Below are 27,479 nucleotides of genomic sequence, written 5' to 3' on the forward strand. Positions count from 1 at the left end.
AACAAAAGAGAAGAATGGAAAGGGACTAATGGCTGGGCCTGATACATGTTTTTCTTACATTCTTTTATTATGCTAGGGAGCCATTTCTTTCGAAACAGGAGGCCTGTCGTAAAGAGGGAATTGCTTGTCATTTGCAACAGCATACCGAAGCCTGGCCCTGCCAGCTGTGCACAGGTGTGGCGGGAAGAGCAGTCACACTGACACCCGCCAGCAGCTTCCCACACGGGTTCTTGTAGGAACAAGGAATAAGGAAAGGAGAATCTGTCAGGGACTCTCTTGAAAGGTGTGAAGCAAAGAGATCTGTTTAAAAGTCTTCTGCATGTAAAAGGGCGATGTCAGTCTTGAACATCGTCTCTACACTTGCTGCAGACCTTCAGCGACAGAAACGGCTGATGGTGGCCAGCCAAAACAGCTAGGAGAGCAACGCAATGGGAGGGAATGAGGAGCTGTTAGCTGGGATTGGGGACCAGATCCCACAACGCAGGCAGCTGCAGCTTAAGCCCAGCCTGCTGCCCCGCAGTTCCAGGACGTGGAGTTCCAAGCCTGTGAGTGATGCTCCCCTCCCCACAGTGCAGCAGGAAAGCAGCCGGCCGGTCTGCAAGGTGCTACGCTGAGAAAAGCACCTTTCAGGAAGCAGGTGCTGCGCATTCCCATTCACCTACCTTGTTTTCATCCTTTCTCCCTTTAATAACACACAATTCATTAGGCCAAAAAGATTACTTGTTGCAAATGAGGACATACAAGCTCATGTTGCATCAAAATGTTTAATTTAAATTTTCTGCGTGGGACGTGATCTGGTGTTTCTGAATTTTGCAGAAGCTATTATTGCTACCAACACACTCCTGGCAAAATTGTTACCGACGTTCAGAAAGGGGAAAAGCAAGAGAATATGTAATTATTTTTTTAAATGGAATTCCAGAAACTAATGTTTTAATAGTCTCTTGTCTTTTATTTGAATGTAAGATTAATATTTTAGCCAATTTCAGCCAGTCCTATTTTGACAGACAGCATCAAAACTAACTAAGAGCAATGTACACTGGTCTCGCCAAGAGAGAAATGAACCTGTCTAGCCAAGCTCATATCCTGCTCTGAGACAGCCAAGTATGCAGTTCAGCTTTCACAATGTACACCCATTCACATTTCACTGAGACAGTAATTCTTGTACAAGCTTTTCATCCATACTTTTAGTAGGGCATCCACAAGGAAATCTGACCGATTGCATCTAATTTACAGGTAAAATTCCAGACCCAGAAGGCTCTTTGTTGCTGCTGTTGATGTTGTCGTCATTATTATTTAGCCTGCGTTATTAGTTGCAAATATTTTCCAAAACAGGTTTTGCATCAATAAAAATTATTTTGGAGAAACCAAGGAAGTTTAACGATTTGGATGAATATGTTATAGAGAAAGAACAAACTAAGTACAAAACTCTTTTTCACAAACCAAACATCAGGTTTTAAAGGATGGGAAGCTTGTATTAGGCACCTAAATCCATATTCAAATATCTGACAAATCTTGTTTTAAAAAGTACTGAGCATGCAGCATTTCCCACTAAGAATTCTGCTTGAAATAGATATGTTTTTTGGAAGTTTATCTATTGACACGGGGAACTGTCTTTGGAGCTTAAAATGACATCCCGTTCATATTCAATAGCAGAGTACAAAAATAAATGCAAGTATTTTTAGGTACAGATACACTTAAAAGTAGACTAAAACAAAAGCGCCCAAAACATGGCATTTGGCAAAAACTACTGCTATTTACTCTAGCAGCCCACAGTGAGTGGATTTTAGCACTGTAACAAAGATACTTAAATCCTGAATGGATTTAAATGCCAAGCTTTACTGTGATTTTACTCTATCACAGGCTGTGGAAAATCCTATGCTTTTGGATCACAGTTCTTAACACTCTTCTTTCTCCTATTTTGCATAGCTCTGGCCTGCAGCTTATTTGAAGTTTTCTTCCACAACTGTTTTTTAGCAGAAAGTTGGGTTTTGCTGTCATAACAGCCCACTTTTCAGCAAGAGATTAAATATTTCTTTTGCCAGAAAATGTGAATACGTGAATACTAAAAAATGTCTTCTCACAACTGCTGCCAAATATCTCTCAGGAATTAAAGTTCAAATGTCTCAGGTCTCCATCAGCAGTTGCACGGTAATGTGCTGGGGAGAGGGAAGGCAATGGTATATCCCTGGACACGTAGTATAAATATGTATAACTACATCAACAGAGGAGAATGAGGACACAAAGCACCAGATGCACAATTTTCACAAAATAGTAGCCATTTTTGTCAGACAAAAGTTTCCAATATAAATATTTCTGTTCTTGAGAGGTTTTCTTTTTTGGGGTGGGAGCATGGGGAGCAGAGTGCTGGCAAAGAAATAGTTGAAATTTCACTCAAAAGTCCTTTTAACGTTTTTTCCAAAGTAAAACCAGCTTTTCAGCAGCCGTAGTAACTATTCTCTGACTCCTGTTTTGAATAAACCCTAAAATGAAACTTAATTCAAGCTGGTAAGTTCTGCCTGACTCCAATTTATCCCTAGCTGGCTCCATATTTCTAGGGAGGGCTGTTGTCATCGCGTAATCTTTGCTTAAACGCAGCCCAGGTTTCAGGTTTTCTTTTAAGAAGTCCCAAGCAGCCTTACTCAATAGCCCACTGTATGATGTATCGGGCAGGCCTGGGCAGACCCCGGTATTAGAAACTTACTTGAACCTCTGCTTCAACTCACATCCAAACCATGTCACATTTTATGAAAGGCAAATATATACTCAGTTTGCTTTGGCAAGTATTTTCCATTTTCTGCACTCACTGTTCTCAAAACGGAGAGGAAAAAATGGCTGAAGGCTTACAGAAAACCTGGTTTTGGGAACAAGATTTTTTTACTAATTCGGGAATGCCAGGCAGGTTGATTGAGTAGTGGATGTTGATGCCACCCCCAACCTCACTTCTGCACCCCTGAAGAAAGGCTGGTTACTAACACAAGTTCCCTATTGTCTTTTTTTTCTTTAGGCCTACAATAAGCAGTTTCTTTGCTGGGTCTTGCTTTGCCTGTTACAGGAGGAAGAGTCTCAGCTCATCCCGGTGCTGTGCTATGGGGTGACTGGTACTGCTGGGGGGGAGAAGAGACAGCAGCTGAGCACAGCGGGTAGGATCATCACCACACTGAACCAGGAGCCCTCCAGCCTCTGGGAGGCTGCTGAGGGGACCGACAGGCAGCCCTGCCTTGGGGACAAGGGGTCAGCAGAGGGTACAATGAGAGTCTGACGCAACTCAGAAATTATCGTGCATAGGCTGAACCAAGCCTGGGGCATGCACCCACCCTCCAAGGCCGCAGTGGGTAAGAATATTAAATCCTTTTTTATTTCTCGCTGGCCTGACCTAATCATTTTGAGTTTTTTTCTACTTTAAAGAGTACTATCTCCATTAAAACACAGCCTTTTCAGTTTAAAAGCTCTTTAGATAACCTGGGGCATCCCACCAGGGAAGTGCTAAGCAAATCAGCTCAAACCACGTCCTGTCAAAAAAATTGTTGGAGGATTTTTTCCATCTTCCATGCTCAAATATGAATAGTAAGCAGAAAGCAATGCTCTGAGATTGCAATAAAACAGAGTATGTAGCCCTTCTGGTGAGCTAAAAGAAGTGGGTAGTAAATGAAAATATTATTTAAAATGAAAGAGCAGCAGGCAACAGACTGAGTTTTAATTGATTATTTTTGTTTTCATGACAAGGATTCAAGCTGTGATCAAATGAGCAGTGATTTGTAGCTGTTCTTGATCAGAAGGACAAAAGCCATGCTATCTGCAGGGAACGAGGATGACCGACTTACTGAAAGGCACCGGCGATGCCTCAACTACTCATTTTCATTTCAGATCAACGATATTTGAAGCCAAGATACTCTAGCTGTTTAATTTCCTCTTTAATTGTCGGAGGGGCTGGGCGGTATGATTGCAGTTGAGCAGGGCCAGGAGCGAATGCTGTGCCCGTTTATGGAAGGCAGCATGTCGAAGGTGGGCTCCCGACGGCTGCCCGCTGGAGCTGTGCCAGGCAGCAGAGGGAAGTGCCCAGCCCGAGACGGGCAGGCAGGCTGCAGGAGCATCTCCTGCACACCAGCCAGCATGTCCGCCTGCCCCTCTCCCGCCAGAGCCCCCACAGTGCGCTCTCCCTCTCGTACCCAGCCAAAAGCCTGGTGTGGTTTTTTGACAAGCCACCTGTATGCTCAACTTTGCTGCAACAGGGGCACAGGTCCTTCGCTGAGGGCGAGGAAGCCTCCTGAAGGAGGATCTTGGAGAAGCAGGCTTGTGCCAGTGAGGGCGAGGCAGAACCACGGCCGTGCATGCTGCGCACCACGAGAGGACCGGACACATGTGCATCGGCTGGTGTTCCCGACTGGCTGAAGCTTGGTACCTGTGACAACAGGTGGGAGCTGGTGGGCGTGCAGAGGTCAGCAGTCCGCTAGCACAGAGCGGCAGCGGGCACCGCTTGCTGCAGAACTGAACAGTGCTGTGACACAGGTTGCTTGTGGGCAATGGTTAGATACAAGGTAGGCAACAGTGCTATCATCAACCCTACTGTCATCCAAACAGCGAGGAAACGTTTGGTAGGGGTGATGTTAAATGTGATCAAAGTGTTAACTAAGACATCTAGCATGAAGAAAGAGGCCAAGGTTTGATTTTCTGGCTGCTGCTATTTCCACCCCCTTCTCCTTGCAGTCCTTGCAGTCAGAGCAACCATACCTTTTACTCACCCAAGCCAGGCAGCTATTCCAGTGTCTCGTTCCCCAGCCTTTTCCCGACAGCAACGTGAGCACTCCTCACACCTTCCTGTAAAAATACATCTGGCTAAAGAATGGCATTTCAGTATCTGTTTATGCCATGAATAAAACAATGTGTATTTCAAATGTGTTGGAGAAGGGAATGTTGATTCAGGAACACTGATAAATTATTGTCATTCATAAAAATAAATTATTATTTTTCATGTAATTTTATTTTCCTACAACATGAAGTTGTAATATGTTATATCACATATAAACACATAATGTGCAATCATATGCCAGAAAATATATAATGTAATGTACAGTATGATATTGTAATACTTATTACATAACTTACAGTATTATAAAATAATATGCATATGTATAACAAATCTGTAGTTGAATTAAAGTCATTAATTTAGTCAGCATTATTTAGTGTTACTGAAAGGAATGATTTTGACCGAAAGTGGGAGGTCTGAGACTGGCTGCTATTGCCTGGTAGCTTAGCATAGTTTAGGATGCAAGCACGTATGACAGAAAACTACAGCTGCGTTACTGCAGCCCTACATCATTCCCCTTGAGAATGCAGTCTATGATTTTACTCCAACTGTTGTACCTTCTCCCCTGAAACATTTCCCAGACCAAATGGGGGTGGGGAACAGAAAGCTCCTTGTCATCATCTTAAACCCAGGCTTGTGGGAGTCAACTATGTGCTACTTTTTGTGTATCTTTCGTCTCTCCTTCTCTTTTTTTTTCTTTTTTTTTTAAGCTAAACAGGTGTCATAGTGAAGAAAGGAAAGAATATGTATTTAATTCAGTAACACCTCTCAAAAACATATTTTAAAGTTGTTAAAAGCGGCTTTTCTTTTTGGCTTTGCATTATGACTAACTGCATCCTTCACTGAACTATATTCTAAACTGAAGTAGAGAAATATTTTAGAAGTAGCTGTGACTGATACTCTTTGAGCCAGTCCCTAACGCTTACTAGAAATGTTATTGTCTACTCATTTTTACTATTAGCCATTGACTATGCCACAGAAAAATATTCCAGCAGTGCTGACAGCCATTTTCCGCTGTGATTCCCCTCCGCTCCCTGGATGCTGAGCATCCACAGTTGCTCTTCCACATGGTGGCAATATCTTGGCACTGAGCTAGGCACCTGAACAGTTAAAAGTGTATTACTTATCTGTAGGGTAAGGGCTGCACCACCTCATCTCATCTGTGGATTGTCACAAAGGTGGTTTGTAACATGCACTCAGCAACCAACACAAAAAAAGAAAGGTCAAGACCTTCCAGCTATGTTTTCTTCTTCTTTCCTGAAACATTTACATAGAAGAATGTTGTTTTTGAGCAGCCTTATGTTGTGATCTTCCCAATTAACACAGCACTTCAGCAGCACTCATTGTAAGGTGAGATAAATGCCATATTAAATTTTTGCCTAGGAAATGAGATAACTCCTAATACTTGAATTTCATTCTACATCCCTTCAGGGAAGGAGGGGAGTTTATATTATAAAATAAATGAGTATTCACTGTTTCACATCGGCATCCAACATCTGAGAGTCAGCCACAGAAACTGGCAAACCCAGCTCCTTTTGCCACACACTCAGGTCCAGAGTGATTCCTATTATTGATTTCAAAGACTGAGTCTAGTATAAGTGACAGCTGCTACCCCACCGCAGTGGCCTCTTATGTAAAATGAGCAAATCTGAAAACTGCATGCTCCTTGGACTGGAAACACAGGGCAAACTCCAAAAAGATTGACCAGTCACGCTGAAACAAAACTATTTCTATGCAAGCATAAATGCATCTGGCTAGCTGAAGAGCAATTACATGAGGAAAGAAAGCAGAAATTAAATCAGAGCTGAAATAATTTGAGAAAACAGAAGTAGAAATAAAACCAGCTTAAGTCAACGTAGAATTGTTGCTCTACTTCAAAACTTGTGTCAAATCATTTCTCAAAACTGACGTTTTCCTGCAAAAGATTTTGATTTTTCTGCTCTGCCTCCAGCCTGCTGCAACTGCTCCCAGGGAAAATCTATTGCAGTGCCTCTGCTATAGGATCTGCAATGCACTTCTCCACTCTTTCTTTTATTGATACACATGTCTGGAATAAGTTTCCCCATGTGCCTGTCCGGATACCTGTTCTTCTGGCATCTCATCTGTGAGGCTACTGCCCAGGCTGTGCCCAGCAATCCCTGATGTGGGTTTGGCTAACACTGCTGTAATGAGGACGTTTGACAAAGTCATTTGGTTCCCACCTAAATGTCCCATATTGTATTCACTTCTCTTTTCAGTCTACCCTCAAAGTGTAGAGAGCTGGGTGGCATCCCTGCCCCTCCTCCCTGCCTCTTTGTGTGCAATGAAGCACGTTCTCCCCCATCCCCAACATGGCCATGGAGGACCTCCTTGGATTTCTGTGCATCTGAGGCTGACAACCCTGCCCCTGATTGTCCTTGGCCTTGGTGCTTTCAGCTGTGATCCAGCACTCGTGACTCATCTTCTAACCCATCAAGGCAGCAATATTCTGGTGCAAATATCAGTTGCAGGCCACCTCCCCCACTACCCTGTTGCCCCATATAGCTGCTTGCAAATGAAGGGGTTGGTCCTGGCTGCTTACATGCTGCTGGCTCTCTCTGGCAGTGTCTCTGGGAACCAGAAGATTGCATTGGACAGACTGGGATAGGGGAAGAAGTCTTTTTTATCTTTCACATTCATGATAGAAATAGGATAATTATTCCAGGGGTTCTTCGTGTTTTGGTTGGGGGAAGAGGGTGTTGAATGCTGAGGTCAATATTTCAGCCTTTGCCCAGATGGAAATCTATTGACTTTTGCAAAAGAACAGCAGGAGCAGCAATTATGTTTATTTTAACTTTGGGATTTTGTGATTAGCTGTTTTCCAGAATAAAGCAAGACTGATACAGAGACCAAAGGTGTGCAAAACCAATCATTTTCTGCAAATGAGACTGTATCCTACTTATTCAGGCTGAGAAAAAAATAATCTCTTCTGAAGTATGTGTCATTGTACCCCATTGTTCAGCAGTCCAGGCATTTCCAAGAAGCATCACAGATTTTATCTTAAAATTGCTTTTATAATTTTGATTATTAAAAATTAATTAAGTCATGTTAACCTGACATGTGTGTGTCCATCCAAGTAGTAACATGGGAGCTGCTGGAAACAGAATAAACAATTAGTCCAGTTCTTGTCATCACAAGAATGTAATGCACAAAAGTCATGTGAAACCTGTCAGTTGGATACAACATCGATGTCATATACAGGGTCAGCCTGGTCTACTTTTCCTCATCTGGTTACACATCACATTCTTGAGAGAAAGGGTGAAGAAAAAAGCCAGCCCATGCTGGATCTCACAGTCTTCACCCTTATCTAGTTTGAGGGGGGAGAGAAATTTCTGGTTTGCCCGCAGCTGATGATCAACATAACTTCTGCAGGTTGAGGCTTGGTAATCTCTGCCATCATCTGCTCTCAGAGCAGAAACTGCACATGCAGTCACAACTCTGGCCTGGACCTTTATTCTTTAAAATGTGGCTGTTCCTCACAGTGCTCTCTTGCTTTTGTCAAAGGGTCCAAGAACCACGCACACCCCGAGCCTGCTCCAGCTGAGTACAGAGAGAGACTCCTTGGCCAAACCTGGCATGTCCAAAGTACAGTTCAGTCCGTATGGGGCCAGTTTTATATCAGAGGCACCTTTCTTTCTCTGACGTCAAGAGCTGTGACTGATTCGACATCTGCCAGTTCAGGGGCTGGAATTTGTCATCCCTTGCTATACATCGACTCTGTGAGGTCCCTGAGAGCATTGGCCACTCCTGCGCTCCTCCGGTTTCTCCTGCATTTGAGCCCTTCTCTCTCTCTCTCTCTCTCTCTCTCTCTTCATCTCCTGACTGTTCCCATCTTTCGATCTCAGGACCGCTGTTATCTGTGCATTGCTGTCATGGATCTACGAGGAGGGGATGATGGGACAGGGAAGGAGGAAGCAGAATGGCTGTAGGACTCTGCAGAGCCAACAACACAGGGTCCCTGGCAGGTGACTAAAGCAAATACAGCACGGTGGTACTGTACAGCCAGATGAACGGGGGGTCAGGCCAGGCTGCAGGGAGCTGGAAGAAACCGGCCAGATTCCCTGCATGACATTTGGCAGCTCTGTAAACCACAGTACCTGAAACAGTCCCTGTCAGACAAAGGGAAAGGAGGGTGGTAAAGCATCTCCCCCCACCCCCAAGCATCTGCCCCCTGTTAGGAGCTACCTCATATGACCTCCACCAGCTTTATGCTGCAACCAGTCTTACCCCAGCTGGTTGTCAGAACGAAAGTCACTTTCTCAGTATTGGGAGCCAGGACAGGGTAGCTGGGGGAAAAGCCTTCACGCTTGTATGTTCCCAGTATCAGGCTGCCTCTGCTGGCTGTGCTTGAGAGCTTCAGTCAATCCAGGTGCCGCCTTTCATTTTCATTTGTAAGTCTGTTTCTGCCTGTAGAAAATATTGCTGCCGGTCATTTCCAGCACTGCCACCCTTCCACCATTCATTGCCATTGACAGCTGCACAGAGTGACTGCAAGCTGCCAGGTTGGATTTTACAGCAGCATTTTACACCCACCTTTGGAAAATCCACCCACCAACATCCTTCAGGGGCTTAGAGAGGCCTGTTGGGTGGCTCCTGGCTGAGGGAGGAAAATCATGGACACTAATACTGTGCACATGCCCGTGCTTTACATTTACAGCTGTTTGGGCACCTCAGACTTTGGTAGGAGCAGTTGCATGGCTCACTGAGAAGGGCTGCACATTTCAGGAGGGCTTCCTGGTGGGAATTGCATTGCTTGGGGCACCCTCTTTCTCTTACAGCCTTTTCAGAGCTCTTGGGTGACCACTGTTCTGCCAGTCCTGCCCCAAACTTCACTTTTGATCCTTCGATTCTGTTTACACTCAAGGCATATCAACGTCCATAGTTTTGCTGTATAGTAAACCACTCTTGAGTCACATCCTTGGCTGCCCGTCCCACTGTCTCTAACATTGTTATTAAGGTTTGCATGTAGATCTTTTTACGGTTCATTCACTAAAGAACACCTGCATTCCCAACTGATATCTCGTCACTACTGATATCCAAAAAACTGTGTTTTACAGTCTTGCTTTTAATGTTGATTGCCTCCGCAATAAAGAAGAATGCTACTGAGAAAAAAAAAAAGATTAAAATGCTTGCCTCTGAATTCCTTATTCAAGGATATCAGCTTCACATTACAGCGAGGCAAATTAAGGACATACACTATAACATTAGAAAACATCCATTAAATAAAGCTAAAATTGAAGCTAAAATTACATGCTTTTAGTGACTGCATTTTATGTGGTGGTATCACCCCTTGGTGAGCTCTCAGAATGAGCTGCCTGTTGGAAATCTGGATGATGCCTCAGCTTAATCTTTAAACCTCCAGTGTTATCTGCCTAACAAACCAAATTAATCTCTGTAATTTATGTAATTGTTATTACCAAAAAAAAAAAAAAAAAGAAGGCTCAAGAGGAACACAATCAGAGTTTATAAAGAGCTCCAAGGATTCTTTATGGAATAAATGATCCATCCTGGCATCCGACTGGGAATGGGGTAATGGCAAGGGACAACATAGCTAAAACTTCAAGAAAGCATTTCTAACAATATTTTTGGACACTTCAGCTCTACCAAAGCCTTGAATAACCCTAATGACAAAAATATTCATTTCCCCCTTATCCCCCCATTCCCTTATTTGATACTCATTATCCCCTTCTGTTGGACACACAGCCACACCACTGACCACAGGTGGTCACTGGATTTGAGAAAGAGAATGGCAACTGGTCATAGCTTTCCAAGGACCTCTGGCTTCACACCTAGGTACAATCAGCTGCAGTCATCAAGCTCTACCTTCAGGTGGGAAAGCATGGGTCCAAGAAAGGATACACAAACAGCTTGCAGAGTTTTCTGCGCTTTCTGAACTGGCTTTCTTTCAAACACAAAATCAATTTCAAAGTTTTCCAGTCTTTGCTGGTGTCTCCAAGAAGTTTGGGAATCACTGGTGTAGGGAATTGTTTTTAAATCACCATCACTTTCCACACTGCCCTGTAAATGATTATCTAGACTAAAGATCCTCAGACTAAAGAGGATAATCCCAGTTTGCATTGTGGCTATTCAAATTAAGGTCAAAAGCCTAAGAGAACTTCAGTGATATCTAATATTTGTGTCAGGGCTCAGGGAGCACACAAGATTTTTTGGTCTGAAAAAACAGGCCACACTTGTAAAAACTTTGCAAGCTTGCATAAAAAATTCTGACAACTCATTTCTTTTGTAGTGTCTTTGTAGGTGCTTGGTGCTGTTTGTGTGCCTGGCTGTTCTGCGCTACTGCGCATCTGGGCAGTGCAGACCGTCCAGCTTCAGTCATTTGCATCGCAAGAGGATCAACAGGTGATAAGTAATTGAAGCATGAGAAGATTAATTTTATTGATAATATGTGCACAGTTTTGTCATCACAAAATCGTCAATGATGAGTTTTACCATCAAAAGAGAATTCAGGAACAGAGTACAATTTAACATTAATTAATGTACACAGTCATAAGACGGGCAAATATTAATATTCAGTTACAGGTGAAAAAACTGAGATGCTGGAAAAGTTAAAGAGGTTTCTTGAAGATGTCATCATGAGGTTCCATATTTGTTGTATCTTTACTTTTTTTTGTCAGATACATGTGTTCCACAGCAAGTGCTGTTTCCAATGGCTCATAAACTTGCCTTAGGACGTGGCAGGAAAGCGTGGGCTCTTAATATAACCTGTCTCATCAGGAGTAGAAGAAAGGCCTGAGCTACACTCCTTTTCTTTGGTGGATTTCTAAATAAGAATGTATAGGACTGTCTTGAATGTGTTCCACGTGAATTAGAAAAAAAAAACCAAGAACTTCCAACAATATCTGAAAGCTTGACATTTATTGGGAAAAAGACATCCCTTCAGAAGTTAATCTAATGATTAATTACTTTAGCTGTTCTAAATATGCAAGTTAGTTATACATTATAATAATATTCATATAAATATGCTCAAAATATACAACATATTCTATCAAAATATCCCTAGCTTTAATTTGCAGCCATTTTACTGGGTTGGATGGAAACTCCTGATCAGGTAATACTTCCACCTATACCCGTGGTGATGGTCATCTAACTATCCACCATGGCCCTGAGTTGTGTTTCATTCACTGCTTCTCAAAGCAGACTCCCCTAAATAGTGCGTGTGGTTTAGGGTCTTTATTCCTAACATATATAAGAACCTACATTAAGCTATGTGAAAACATGGTTTATTTACTTGCACAGTGTGCTGATTCTGTAGCTTTTCCTTGTGTTTACTTACTAATTCCATATTTTTGTGTCAGCACCTTCAGCATTGTTTTTTTCTTCCTGACCAACACAAAAAGCACTGAACAACACAGGGGTGAAAATAGGTTTCTGTGGAAGCCTATTAAAAACACTCTCTCCACCCAGAGGAGAATTCCTTGCTAGTGACCTATCAATTAGCCAGTGTTAATGTGTTTCATAGCAGTGATATTGTTTTAGCTTTGCAGTGAAACTGCTAAGCGATAGCACGTGGAATGTGAGTGGGGAATAGCAGGGCACTAAACTGCATATCCAAGTTCATACGGGTTAATGGTTATTCCTTTCTCAAGGATCACAGCAATAGTCCAGCTTACTTTAGGAGAATTTTCCTAATTATGTGCAGATTTATAGCATCCTGGTTCTGCAGGTAAATTTATAAAGGCTTGAGGAAGATGATGGACTGTTCATATTTGCCCAAGTATTCTCACATTTCTTGCTGCTGAGGTGGATAATGCCAGTCGATTTCTGCACTACATTACAGAAAAAAGGCTTGAAAAATCTGTGGTTTTTGCCAAAGCTGTTGATGAGCTATGACGTGGCAAAAAATTAAAAAATACGTCAAAATGCGATATGCTTTCAGCCAGCCATCAGAAAGAGTTTGCTTGAATTTGCTTCAGATTTTTCTTTGGTGACAGACCATACAGGCAAAACTGAGACCCCACCTGCTTCCTAGGGATGTTACAGGTGAGATGGGGAGCCTAGTGACATTTTTAACTCAAAACTATCACTGTGAGATAAAGGATCATCTTTTTTGAATAAACCTCTAGGTTAGAGGTTAGGGTTTGATGTTTTCTTTTGCCACAAGACAAGTATTGCATCTCATGGAAGTTATCTTGGGCTAGATTTATAAACAAATCTAGAGCTCTAACTCCCTGCAGTGAGAGCAATTCAGCTATGTACCTTGATAAAACTGCTCCTTAATCTTGCCATGCCACTGTCCCCCCCACATCGGTAAGAAGGGGTTGTACCACCTCTTCTTGTTCATCCTGCCTACTGATGCTCAGAGAACTGGTAGGTGAGACCCCCCTCCAGTCATATTGCCATATTCTGCACAGTGCTGCACGCTGACAGTGAGGATCAGGTTGGGGGGGGGGGGGTGTCAACCAGAAGGTGAGCACATCCACTGGTGCCTCAGTGTGCACAACCAGTGCCACCCAGCAAAGTCAAATTACAGAAAGAAAGTTCAGGAACCAGTTTATCCCAGCTGTCAGACCTCACTCGGCAGCCCGCAGCGGCTGGAAGCCTCTGTTAACCAGCCAGCACAGGTAGGCTTATGGCTGGTTAGCAGAGCTGAAGTGCCATAAGGGCATCCCCAGCATACAGATAAATATAACCCACAAAGTACCGCAGTGTTTATTGTAAGACTAAGGTGCCGTCTTCAATCTATTCTCGTGAAGCAAGTGTTTCTAGCTTTGCCAGCTGCCCAGGGCTTCTCTTGAACAAAGACTGCCCCTCACAACAATTTGCAGGCTAGATTTATGATCTGGATGTGATTCAGACTTAATAATAATTTCAAGCCATCCAACTGTAAAAGGGTAAAAGGTCACTTACTCATCTCACCTACTAGCACTTGTAAGAAAGAGCCACAAAGATATTCCTGCGTATTACATGACATTTCTTTCCTGATGACCTATGTAAATATTCACCATTTTTTTATTTGTTTGTTTGTTTGTTCTTCTCACCCTAGGTCTTCTAATCATATCTACCACCAGGACAGAGCTGCAGCAAAAGAAATTGCTGCATAAACAATGATGCATTTCAATATTTACTTTAAACTCTGCTTAAGTCCTCTTGGACTAAAACTATTTTGCAACTGCATTCATTGTATTTAAACAGGCTTTCACAATTTAACACTGGTTCAGAGTTAGGTAAATTAAATTCTATTTCACATGTTTGCATAAAGATAAAATTTCTTGGCAGTAGCCTGTTCTGTTTGTTGATGTGGCTGAAGCAGACAGCATGACAAAAATACTGAACAAGAACATTTTAACTTTAATACTTGTAGTGGATAGAAGCCAGACAGTGAAATAATATTTCTCTTTATTTTTTAGTATTCTAGGTTTTTGATGAGGAAAAGGTCATTATTGGTTGGTTACAGGGCTATTGCTGAAGTTAATTCAAATTAGTAACTGGCTAAAGTGGCTAATGTTTTTAGCCACAGAAATTTTATTTGGTGCAGAGAGGAAACCAAGAGTTTATTATCATATGGACAAAGCAGACTGAAGCCTACCATCTGGACACATCACTAACAAACACCGACCTCCAAGTGCAGTTTCCATTTCTGATATGCATTGAGTCTGCTCTTAGAGGGAAACCATGCTGGTGATGCTGGTGGTAATCTTGGAGGTTGGCTCATTTATGTGTAAGGCCTCACATTAGGTCCCACACTGCTGGCAATTGCCCACTTTTTAATGATAGCTATGAGTTCACTACATCAGGTCTATTTTATTACACATAAACTTGCAAGAGTCCCAGCCTAGAGCCCACAGCAGAGGTGCCTTGTTACTGCTGGTCAGTATTTTTTTCCTCCTGAAATACTAGCTCAACTTTGAATCAGTGCCTATCAGAGATATGTGGTTCTTAGGAAAAACAAGTTTCTTTGAGATGGGAGAAATTGTTCTCTATTCTTACTGTGCTCAAAGACAGTGGTTCAAAAGAACTGGAGAGCAGTTGATACTACAGCCGCAGGAAGGGGAAAATACAGAGGTCCAGAAAGAAAGGAAAAAAGGAAGAAATCCATCATTACCAGGTTGTCTTCTAATTTGTTTTGGAGATTTGTTTTAACTCCTCACACACAACCCAGAGATAAGCTGTTAACATAAAGTAAAAGCACAAAAATTACTCTTCAGCATATGAGGAGATCTGGTGGACATCCACCAGGGAAGCTGGTGCTCTGGGCTGCCGATCTCCTGGGAAGGTGCCTGCGAGTAGGGACGCTTTAGGAGGCAAAGTTTCGTGCAAGGTGCTTTAGTTTTTGTTAGCATCAATTTGGCTCTCATTGAAACTTCATCGAGCATAGTTTTGGAGCCAAAATGGCAGACCAGATTGCTGGCAATCCAGTGGTACCCCTGTTAATGATCACTAATTGGCTGCTGCAAGCCTGGTGATGTTTTCTTTAATGAGGAAACCGAGAGGATGTTGAACTCAATTTATACTGACTGGCTGAGTAACCCTTCAGACGATTTTCTTCAGAGATAACAACACATTACTTAAACCAAAGGCTGTCAGCACCTACTGCTCAAATATTGAGGCAACTCACATTAACAACTCCCACACAGAAACCCGATTTTCTGTTTTGTGTTTATGTACCAGACCTCAGTCAGTGTGTGAGCTCTCAAGCATCAGCAAGAAACACGACCACAGGGAACACGCAGAAAAAATATCATTACACACACAAAAAAAAGCTAAAGCTATGATCTGACGGTGACTTCAGCAATCTTTGTCCCAGTCTCCCTTTGTCATGCTGGGCATGTATGTGCCTGTATGCATATGTGCGTTGGTCAAAGAGCACGTGAGTCCAGATAGACAAGGACATGCACGTTTTTTCAGAAATAGGCAACAAACAGCAGGTAAAAAGCCGTAAGGCAATTGTGCCGTGCTTTGTCTTTCAAGCAGAGCCTTTTCATCCACAGATGTCAGAGAGCAGAGATATGCACATCAGAGAGTTATGCTAAAAAATCCAGCCTTGAATCCTGCCCGCTATTGGCTGTGGAAAATGTGCAGGTGAAATAAATCAAATTAGCAGCACAAGTCTTTCTGCTTTTCCAGAAAAGCTTTGAGGAAAGTTCCTCGTGTTGTCTGAAACAGCCTCCTGTTTAAATGTTATTATCTATAGGTTTTCCAGGTTGGTGACTGGCTGATGTTGTCACAGACCTCTTGCAATACGATAGGAGTGCAGCTCTGCATCTGTTAGGATGTTTTTTGCTTGTTCACTTATTTACTTGGGGTTTGTGAGCATTTAAAGACTGTCTTTAATTTCTTAGTAGATGGTGAACTCCAGATCAAGAGAATATACTGCACAGGTATGATGGATGAATTTTCCTCTCTTCAGATTTCTTTGGCTTTGTTGTGGGTTTGGTGGTTGTTGTTTGGTTTTGTTTTTTATCAAGCTCTCCTATGAATTTTAATCACAAGGGCTGTGTAAGACCTGGGGATGTAAAACATAGTTTTCCATGGCATAAACAGTTGTTAACATGGAGGGTTGCACTCATTTTTGTCTGCCTACCATGTGTTTGCTCTGAAAAATATTTCTGTCTTAATCTTAAAAACTACCAACACCACAATAAAGCTGCCTGCCCCTAAGTACCCACCTGAGCCTTCCAAAATCAAATATTTGTTGAAGAACCAAGACATCTTGTCAGGTGGAGTCTACAGCAACCCAGTCACAGCCAACCAGGGAGTACACAGGTTTGAGATTCAACATTTATAACCAGAAACCAGCTTCTGACTGGAAACAGAGAAGATGGAGGCAACCACGCAAGTGTCTGAAACCTTGTGCTGGAATAAGGGTTGCAAGATAGCACCAACTTACTGCTCTAGCACGGGGTAACAGGTGGAGGGGCTTTGCAGTTACAGTGCGGGGGGGATTGCTATGCAGAAAGCAATTCCATTACGGCTCAGAGAGTCCTAATTCCTGTAAGAAAAAATAAAAATAGAAAATGAAGAAACATTGGATTCCATAGCAAGGAAAGGCTATCCTTTAAAAGGATTATAGCGAAATAAGGAACAACTGAAGCACAAATATAGATGCTCTCAGTTACTGCCAGGAGAGAGGCTTAAAGACGCTTTTGGTCTTACCCGGCATGACAGCTCTTATTATGGTACATTAATTACTGTAATCTATGTGAGGAATTTATATTCCAAAACCACTCCCAGAAAACCAAGCTAGCTACATTTCCTCTGTTTTCATTTTCTACATAATTGCCACTGATAGGAAGAAGAAGAGAATGCCCTTTTCAACCTGTGCCTTTCTGCAGCACGTTGTATGTTGACAGCAATGTCTTTACTACTAGAAAGCAACTCCTGTTCTAATCTGTACCTCAGGAGAAATCCTAGTTCAGGTTTCATGGAAAATCATAGGCAAAGGTGGGCTTATTATGGCTGTGGATAAATAATTGATCAGGTTTCAAAAAAACCACCCATACAAGGAATGGTTTTGGGAAGTTACGAATATTTCTAGGAAGTCAAGGGAATGAATGACTAAACCATATTTGGGGCCAAATCATGAGATTTGAAAATATTTCTACCCATCTCTGTGGTGTGGGTTCATGGCAAGTTTATGTCTGTTTTAATATCAAACGCAATTAACATTTCATGGGATCAGGAAATCCCATAAACGTGGATTTAACTGTAAGCACTGACGTGAAGAGCACTCTTACAGATGAATATACTCATACACTACAGCCCCTGAATAGCACCAGGCAGGAAGCTTCAAAGGGAATATAAAAAGCTAAAGAAGTTGATTTTTCTTTTCTTCTGTACAGAGTCCAAATTTATCACTGCAGGTCTTGGTATTTCCTTGTGGTTTAGTACTGTTTCCACTAGTGCAAAACCCAAGCAAATAAAAAGTATGGCTTAGAAGATCACAGGTGTGTGATTGAAGTTTGACTACGCCTGTTAAGGATAAGTGTTTTGATTTGGGGAAAAGTGCTAAATGAGCACAAAAGGATGAAGTTCAGGTCATGCTGACATTAAAGACCTGAAAAAGGCAGTAAAATCCTTATAATCGAAGCTGAAAAAAAAAGACACTAAGTCAAGAAGGAATTGTGAATACTAAGCAAGGCAGTAAAATAATATCAGTATGAGTAATGGAGACTAGAAAAGTGGTACCCCCCCAAACCTAGAATCCAATTTGGTACAAGCTAATTCATCAAATTAAAACATGTAAAATATCCAAAAATGCCACTAGAGAGGGAAATATAGGGCATAGACATATGATGGAAAAACACTGTCACTACCCGTCAATTGAGCTGCTTCTCTGCATTCCAGATAACCAGTAAAACATTATGTTAAATTACCTCCCTGGAGTACTAAATAAGTCAATGGACGGCCATTAGAATACAAATTTGGTGAGCTGTCTGAATAGGTGTAAATCCAAAGTGAGCTCTGTGTCAGTGGAACAACTCTGCAGTTGCAGCTGGCTTAGGTCCCTGCACACATGCTTCTGTGCTCGAGCCACTGCCCCAGTGCTCCTTCTTAAATGGAAGTATCTTCAGCAGCTTTCCTGAGAAGTTTTGTTAAGGAAGCTGTTTTTGAAGGAGTTAATGGCAAGGGAAAATTATTCCCTATGAAGTTCTGTACAGGGATCATTGACTCCCATTATTGCAATAAGCAGTGGCATTCTCCTGATACCAAACCAAAGGTGTTTACTATTGCTAAAAATCTCTGAGCTCTATTTCAATTATTTTATCTTGGGTACATCACTATTAAAAACAATTTTTCCACTGTATAGGACATTTCATAGGGCCATGACAAGAGAAAGCACTTTTCAGCACACAGATATAAAAGCGATTCCTTCTGCAGCTGTACTGGCTTCAAAGCTTTATTTAAAGGTTGGGACCTTAAATGTCCCATTTATTTGAAATTTGATATTTATTTCACTTTCAGTCAATGCCTACTGCTGCAGCTAACAAAAGGGAGAATTAATGCAAAACCATGGGCTTAGTGATTAGCAAATATGGTTGCTGAATCCTGGAACATATACTGTGTTACTGTTAATTACCTTCCATGATATTTTAAAATCCAAAGCCATTGTTGGATGAGGTTTGTGGATAAATCCTTTGGAGAAAAAAAAAAAAAAAGCACAAATAACAGCTTCTTCCTGCATTATCAGCCTCTAGGACTGGATTGTGAGAATGCTGAGTGTTACACCAATTGAATTTTTTTCCGAAATGATATTATGAGACTACCATCTCTGCTCAGATGTTCATTTCAGTTGAGGCTATATTACATTCAGTTTAAGAACAATTAAAATAAGCCAGACTCAGTATCAGTGTAACAGTTTTCACACAGCCCTTGATGTCAGTTTTACAATACAAATTTTTAGCAGGCTTCTGTACTGGTATAAAATCACTCCTTCAAACTGATAAATCCTCAGCTAGGTAGAGCTGTAATCAGTTTCCCACAAGCAGAAAAGGCAAGGGGGAAAGTATGCAAAAAAAGTGCCCAACCTGGATCCAAAGAGCCAACTGGAAACAAAAGGTTTATCTGTTCCTGGTACACCTCTCACCGTGCTTTCATTTGCACCACGGAGCAGTCTCAGAGCATGCCGTCTGGTGTGTTTGTTTGTTTGTTTGTTTGGGTTTTTTTAATGAATGAGCGAAACTAAAGAGGTACACTCTAACTGGTAGTGGGTGTTCAGCCTGTGGGACTAGCCTGGAGCTAGTCCAAAACCCAGGAGTTCAGCACCAGCTGTTTTGCTCTACAGATCTGCTCCTGTTGCCCTGTGCTTCCTACCAACACAGATGTTGCCAAAATGCCACCTGTACTGCAGCGCTTACTGCTTGCGAAAGCATTTTTCTCCCCTAATGCTCAGTAACGGTCACAACTTTGCACAAGCACCTGTTGCAATCAGCCTGCTTTTTGCTTGAGCAACTAGCTGGCTTGACTACTCAGGAGGTCACACCTCAACAGCCTTGCCCTTGGCAGTTCCCAAAAAGCCTCTAAGTTTCTGTGAAAGTTTACTGACGAGTTTGCCAAGCCTTCAGTCACATTCTTCCGCATTTCTGTTTCCACTTTGCCTACCCTTGCTACTGCTGGGGTTGAAATCTTTGCCAAACCTCCCAGGTTAGCACATTTACCTCTTTGTACCATCCCAGTTAGAAAATGTTGTCGCATGGCAACACAATGCAAAGCATTCATTCCGCTACACAGAACAGTCTAGCTAAAGGCCGTTTCAGCCGCACACAGATTCATTTCTGTGGAGAAGCGAAGAGAGAAAGAAAGGGAAAACACTCACAGATCCCAGAACCCTTCTTTATTTAGAAGAATGGCTTTTAAATGAAGTCAAGCAGTATCTTGTTTTATCATTCATTTATTTAGCAAAGAAAGGAATGAATTCAAATACCTCACACAATAAACACGTATCTATTCCCTGATATCAAGATGCAGATTTGCTTGTGAACAATTTTAATGAATCTGGTTTTTTACTATTGAAGTCATGTTGTACTGTGCATGGATTTGTGCAGAAGCAATATATTTTGGGCTCAATCCTGTAAACACATTAAAATAAGTAACTTGTTACATCCAGACCACTGAACTCAGTGTGGTTACTTATGTGATGAGTAAAATCATACTCAAGAGCCTAGCTTTTGCCCATCTAAATTTAGGCATCCAAATGACAGTGAAAAGTAGAAGTGTAACCCTCTAGGCTCACTATAGTGTTGGTGGAGAGACACAAGCCCTCGCCAGGACGTAACCCTGCCCATCTACGGATGTTCTCCCCGACGAGACATAGAGGGTGCTGGTGGCAGCTACAATCAGAAATTGGTCAGATGCCTCAAGCACAGCGAGCAAAGCTCAGGCTAAACTGTTTACAGAATTGATCTCATACAGCAAAGCCATTAGGCATACAATTAACTTTAGGAATGTGCTTATGTTGCGCTGATTTTAATAAAACTGGTCCCACATTTAAAGAAGTGAATATATTTATTCTATAACTATGAGGAAAAAATATTGAAGCATTTATTCCCATTAACATTTTTGTTGCATCTGGGACCTCTTACTTTCTTTTCTGGTTTGAACAGCCATATGGTCTGATGCTCTGAGAACTTTCTTCACTTAAGTGCTTTGGTAGCTCTTGATTTGTACATTGATGTGGTATTTTCCCACAGGTTACTGCGGAGTTCTGGTAGAGCTGACTAAATGCACAGTGTCCTACACCCATCTGAGACTTTAATCAGTACCGCTTAATAGCCTGGAAATCAAAGTCATTTAAGCCCCATTCCTTCACCCACTCTCTTATGAAAAACCTAATACTAGTCAAAAATCTCTTGATTAGTTTTAGCCAAACCACACTGCTCCAACAGCAGGTGACTGCAAACGGCTGGAAAAGCTTCCACGTAAAGTAACTTTAAATGACCATAAAGGTCGTCAGGCTCAAATCAAAGTACAAGGTAAATCTGCAAGCACAGGAGTTCATTCTCTAAGGAACTGGGGAATGTACGCTATGTATCAGACACGAAAATAAGCCCAAAATGTGTACTCAAGCACAATTCTACTTTGAGTTATCCAATGAAAGTATATACTGTACAGGATCTGACTGGCAATCCTGCTTCCTCCTCACTCCATCTAGCAGGGCTACACATAAACAGCTTTACTCAGAGAATTTTGATCTATCTGCTGATATGTTTGCACTCAAAATAGAGAAACATTTTTAAATTTATGCAATCAGTGCAAAAGGGATTTAGTAATTTTAACTATTGGCATCAGGGGTAATACAATTATTTATCCAGAAAAGATCACTTTATCCAAGCGAAAGGATAAGGAGTATTTAAGCATGGCATTTAATGAGCAGGGGAGTTGATTTTCCCCTTCCAAGAACAGAACAATGATGTAAGAACCAAATTTTACCCTTGTGCAAATTTGAGAGCTCCATCACCTTAAACAAGATTTGCAGGCAAATGCCCACTTTGTTACATTTTTGGCAAAAGAAAAATAAGAGCTTTCATGCAGAAATCCGCTTTTCACCAAAATGTATGTAGCCTATTTTAGAAAAAATGCTAAATAAAGTAAATTGAAAATATTAGAGACTGCACTTTGCTTTCCTCCACGTATTAGGAAAGGCTGTATTAAAATACCTGGGCATACGTGTAGAACTCAGAAGGTGAAAATACTGATATAGGCGGTACATCTAGGGTCCTCTAAAATTACCTAAGACACATCAAATGGCTTTAAAACCTGTTGTCTCAGAATCTAGCTTGACAAGGAGACCTTGCCATAAATTTTTTCTCATTGAATTGCTGTGAAATTTCCATGTTTACCCTACTGTTTCAGAGAGAGGTTTGAATATACCTCTGCCTGTGAATTAGAACAATGTAATTTAGGAAGCTAAACGACGGGGGGGGGGGGGGGGGGGAAGTTTAAAAGAAACACTTTTCTGACAAGTTGGAAAGGTGTTTAAATGACATCACATGGGAGTTGCTCAAAGATCTGGAACACCTGAAATACTCCTTTGGGAGACGGAAGTGTGAGCAGACTGAGCATCTGCTAAATGCACTTCTACCTATGATCATGCAGACTTAACCTAGGGTATTATTACTGCATATATAACACATATCTAACATATGTATCTATCCATGAAAAGAATGGAAAATAGATCACTGTAAAGATAGGTGTGCCTCAAACTACTGAAGAGTTAAAAAAAAGCTAATTTCAGATAATTTTAATTAAAAAAGGTTAAAATAAAAATACATAGTTCAAATATTTTTAAGATATTTGTCTCATAACTAATAGTCTAAATATAAAATCCGTAAGTCAGACTAATGTGCTCTTATGAGAGGGGCAGAGAGGAACAGTGTTGTGCCTACGTGTGTATGTGTGTGTGCTGCTTTTTCTTGGCAGTGGCAGCAATATAGATTTTATTTATCTCATTTAAATGTAAAATTTTATCTTTTGGCATGAACAGAGTGATTCAGATACTGGACTAGTTATGATTTGGAGAGCTTTTTCCCGCTCTATCTGTTTCACTGAATTTACTTGCAGAGAAAATTTCTCTTACCCAAGGGCAATCAGCTAGTTTTTTCCTGGAAAACCAAATCTAAATGTACAGTAAAAAAATCACAAATTACAGAGAACCAGTATTATTATACTTTCTGGAGATGAACTGGTGCAAGGGTGGAGTGCTTTCTTCTGACTGAGTTAGTAACAGGGAGAACTATTCAGCTGGAAAAAATAGGTGGCTGATCTTAATTATTTTCATAGATGTTAAATGTGCGTTCATTTTACTGCACAGCTTTCCAAAGACCACTTGCTTTGCATTTTTCCATTTTACTGCAGAACAGAGATAGGAAGCATAGTGCTACATTCAGATCTATCCCCGTTCAAAAATGCTGCTCATTGCCGTCGTTAGATACCGTGTTTACCCTTGCTATGTAAGTGGCTGGACCACCAAAGCGGTGCTCAAATGCAGTCTCACGTGATCAATGTTTCTTGGTACTTCTTGCTTTTTTTGTACATAGTTTTGAATCATTATAATCTGTACATGTTTTTATCTATTTGCCTATCATAGCATAACCTAATGATCAATGGCTCTAAACGCAGAATGGGAACATTGCCACTCTGCTTCTCCTTGCATACCTTCCTGGTATATTATCTTTGCATCTAGCATGCTCAAAAAAATGAAAGCCCAATTCTTTAATCCTTAATATTCACTTTTAATTTCTTCTCACAAACTTCTGAGAATAACAAATGCTGCCTTACTACTAAGTACTCTGGCAAATCTGGCCCAAATCCCTGCCCTTTTCTTTTCAATTATACATCTGGAATTTCAGATACAAAAATAACAATGTCATGTATGTGGGTGAAGACAGACAGAACAAAGAAAACGGTATAAAAATCCTTTGTGTTTCCTCACCTGCCACTACAAAAGGAATTAAAACTGATAACTTAAAACTCAAAACATTATTTTAAATATTTACATCAATGAAGTCCAACAAGATATTCACTTAAAACACCGTAAGAATGTTCCTCTAGGGGCTGACTAGCGTGGGTCGGACATGGCAGCAAGATGAGACAGCGCTTTGCAAATACATCTGCGTTTTCTGAGCCAGCTTTGTTTGTCAGACGTGCATATAAAGTAAAAGCTGGAAAGAGAAAAGCAGATCTACGATTATGCCTACGTACCCCCAAGAGCCTGAGAAGGCACACAAAACGCGGTGCAGTCGTATCTTTCCGTGACCAGCCTGACGGCGAGTGCTACAGCAGAGAGACGAGCGGGTTCCCATACGCACGCCCCAGCGGGAGGAAGCCTGTGGGATGCCACAACTCGTGCAAACCCAAATGCTGCAGCAAGGCCGGTTTACTAACGACACACAGAAAAACCTTCCAGTGTGCCTCTCCTACCCGCCCTCCTCCCTCCGCCTCCCTGTGGGACATGCCCTTGCACACCCTACCAAAAATTAAATCGAACTAGGTGAAGGCTTTATGCGACTGGACTTGGCTCGCAACTGGAAACCACCAACCCTGTAGCTTTCTGGGTTAATTACAAGATTGTATCCCTCGGTACGGCACAGCTGAACTACAGCCAGAGTGATTTACAGCCCAGGAAGATCAGCCCTAGAGAGCCCAGAGCTGCTGCACAGCATCGCTAGACCACCACGTTTCTTCTTGTCGTTGTTCCCAGCACCCTGCGAGCTCTTTTTGGTGGTGTGAGCTTCAGGAGATCGCACAGAGGGCTCCGTGGCTAACAGCAGAGCTCCCTTTTCAAGCCTCATGGAAATAAAAGACAATGCCTAAAAAGAAAATTAGATTTGTACTCCTGGCGCAGCTTTAAGGGGTAACATTATTATTTTTTTTAAAGCTCAGGAATTACTTAGTCACTTCTTAGAGAAATCTGACTGGAAGTTTATGAAACTGAGTGAAGCGATGCAATCCTTATGAGTGGTCCAGCGACACCGAGGGACTATAGCTGCACCCGACACTGAAGGCCAACCTCGCACCCTGCAAAGAAAACATCATGTCACAAACAGGTGTTTGGGGCTTTTGGCAGCAAAGGGACACTGATGGCTTGGATCGTGCTTGAAATGTCTCTGAACTTCATCTCTGAAGCCTCAATCACATGAGCAGTCAAGTAGCACAGGCCTTGGGGACTGGGGAGTTACAGGATGCCAGAAAATACACAAGCCCATTAGTACTCATCATAATTATTGAAATCTGTAAAATAGGTATTAGAATAAGTCTTTGCAGTAAGATGTGGATTGAAGTATTTGTTTCTCTCCTCCAGAATCAGGTTGTTTTTGTTAAATGCCTGGGGAAAAAAAAAAGAGAGAGATAAGAAAATGGGAAGGACAGAAGAAAGGTAGCCACTAAGTGCTCTTTCACCAAGGCAATTTTTGTGGCAAATATCTGTGTATAGTAAGTCAGTCAAAAATGCATTGACAAATACCTGCACAGTTACAAAAACGTGCATTTGCATGTATCTGCTTACATAATAACATTCCTACAAAAAGCAATGCTACTCAATAAAGTAAAGCCAGGCACTTCCCCCCCCCCAATATTATAAAACTAACGTTATGATTAAAAATACTTCTTAATCATACATACTCAGTTCTTCCTATTAGAATGATTCACACATTACTTTTTTACTGAATAAGAATTATTTTCTCTTTACTGCATTAATTCCTCAATTTTCAAATGCAAAATGTAGGAGAAATGTCTGAAGGTCTTAAGAGTGTAAATCCTGTTTTTTTTAAAAGTTATATGGGTATTTAGAGTATGAATTTTCAAAGTTTTTTTTTATTTCTGTAGCTCTGTAGCTATCCAGAGAGATGATTAGTGGAGTTTGCAAAAGCTTTAAATTAGGTACATATTCCACCACTGATTACAAACTCTAGACTTTTCTTGCCGTTTTTAATTAAATTCTTTAAAATGAAAGAAAAATGCAGAAATTAAAAACTGGATTATCCAGGTAGGATTTAAGAAAAATCCTCATTTACAAAAAGCTTTGCAGCTGCATGAATAAACCGTGTAATCTGAAGATACTGAGCTAGGTATTTTCAGAACGCTCATCCTTCCTTAATCCAGTGGATCTGAAAAGCAGAGCTATTCTAAAAGGTCATAAAAAGAAAATAGCTGTTTGGGAACAATGATCATATGATACAGATATCATGCCAGACTCTCAGCTAGTGTAAATCTGTACTGCTCATTTACAGAGTATTTTGGGTGGGAACACTAGCTGAGAGTCTGACCCATAATATATGCACCAGATACATCTCCTGTATAAAGACAGTGCAGGAAGATGAACAGTGCCCTCAACACCGTATCACGGGAGCCAAAGGATTATCTTCAGTATATGTCACGATGATTGTTAATGGCCTTATTTACTTCTTGAACAAGCCACTAGGGAACACAATTAGGAAAAAAAACCAAAACCACAAAACAAAACTTGAGTGGTCTGTTTTTTTCCAGGAAAGGCTGCTGCTGTATAAATTACACATACACACAAAATCTAACTCCTGTGTAATAGGGACTGACGAAGGAAAGGATCTGTAATTACAATGCTTCAAGTGAAATCTATTTTTGTTATTAACAATCAGCATAATTTGAGTCCAAATGCCACTGCAGAAAACTAGCAAGTAGTGTTCGTTTGATACAGCAGAACTGTTGTCTAGGACCATACCATATTGTCACCGAGAGGCTACCAAGCTGTCACCGAGAGGCTACCAAGCCTCGTACAATCCACTGACTATTATCCGCTGCTGCTGTTTCACGTGGGCACCAGTGACACAGCCAGGAGCGGTCTGAGGACTATCAAGAAGGACTGCAGAGCCCTGGGAGCAGCGGTAAGGGACTCAGGAGCGCAGGTAGTTTTTTCATCAATCCTGCCGGTCAAAGGGAAGGGGTTTGAAAGGGCCAGTCGAATCTGGCGAGTCAACAAATGGTTACGGGACTGGTGCCACAGCCAGGGGTTTAGCTACTTAGACCATGGGACTGGCTTTGAGAAACCTGGTCTGCTGGGGGCTAATGGGGTCCATCTGTCAGAGAAGGGGAAGAGCATCTTCAGTCATAGGCTTGCCAAGCTGGTGAAGAGCTTAAACAAAAGTTGCCAGAGGAGGAGAACCTCAGTCCATCCCACTCCTACCAGTTTGACGCCAGGGCCAGCAATAGGTGCCCAGAGCCTGGAGAAGGATCACAGGCCAGCAGGAGAGTGCCTGAAGAGCAGCACAAAGGAACTCCAGCCAGTAAGACAGCTTCATCGGGGGCCCAACTTAAATGCCTCTATGCAAACGCACGTAGCATGGGGAATAAACAAGAGGAGTTGGAGACATGCGCACGCTGGCAGGGCTACAACCTTATTGGCATCACGGAGACGTGGTGGGATGGCTCCTATGATTGAAGTGTTGGGATGGAGGGATACAGGCTCTTTAGGAAGGACAGGCAGGGGAGACGAGGAGGGGGTGTCACCCTCTTTGTCAATGACCAGCTGGAGTGCATGGAGCTCTGCCTGGGGATGGATGGGGAGCCGACCGAGAGCTTATAGACCAGGATTAAAGGGAAGGCAGGGACAGGTGACATTACGGTGGGGGTCTGCTACAGGCCAGCTGACCAGGAAGACTGAGCAGATGAGGCCCTCTATAGACAGATAGGAGCAGCCTCAGGCTCACAAGCCATGGTCCTCATGGGA

General features: G+C 41.9%; 1 protein-coding gene across 8 annotated transcripts in view; it reads right to left on the reverse strand.

Moving 5' to 3' along the window:
• Positions 1 to 22,220: 22,220 nt before the first annotated feature.
• SEMA5A (semaphorin 5A) overlaps positions 22,221 to 27,479 on the reverse strand; it is a 365,023-nt gene continuing 359,764 nt past the window's right edge. For all 8 annotated transcript variants that reach the window (XM_076330319.1, XM_076330320.1, XM_076330321.1 and 5 more), the window contains exon 23: positions 22,221 to 25,103. In XM_076330319.1, coding sequence (XP_076186434.1) covers positions 24,984 to 25,103 — 120 coding nt within the window. In that variant the 3' untranslated portion in view covers positions 22,221 to 24,983. The remainder of the gene's footprint in view (positions 25,104 to 27,479) is intronic.

The sequence above is a fragment of the Aptenodytes patagonicus genome, chromosome 2 (genome assembly GCF_965638725.1).
Source record: "Aptenodytes patagonicus chromosome 2, bAptPat1.pri.cur, whole genome shotgun sequence".
Classification (NCBI taxonomy): domain Eukaryota; kingdom Metazoa; phylum Chordata; class Aves; order Sphenisciformes; family Spheniscidae; genus Aptenodytes; species Aptenodytes patagonicus.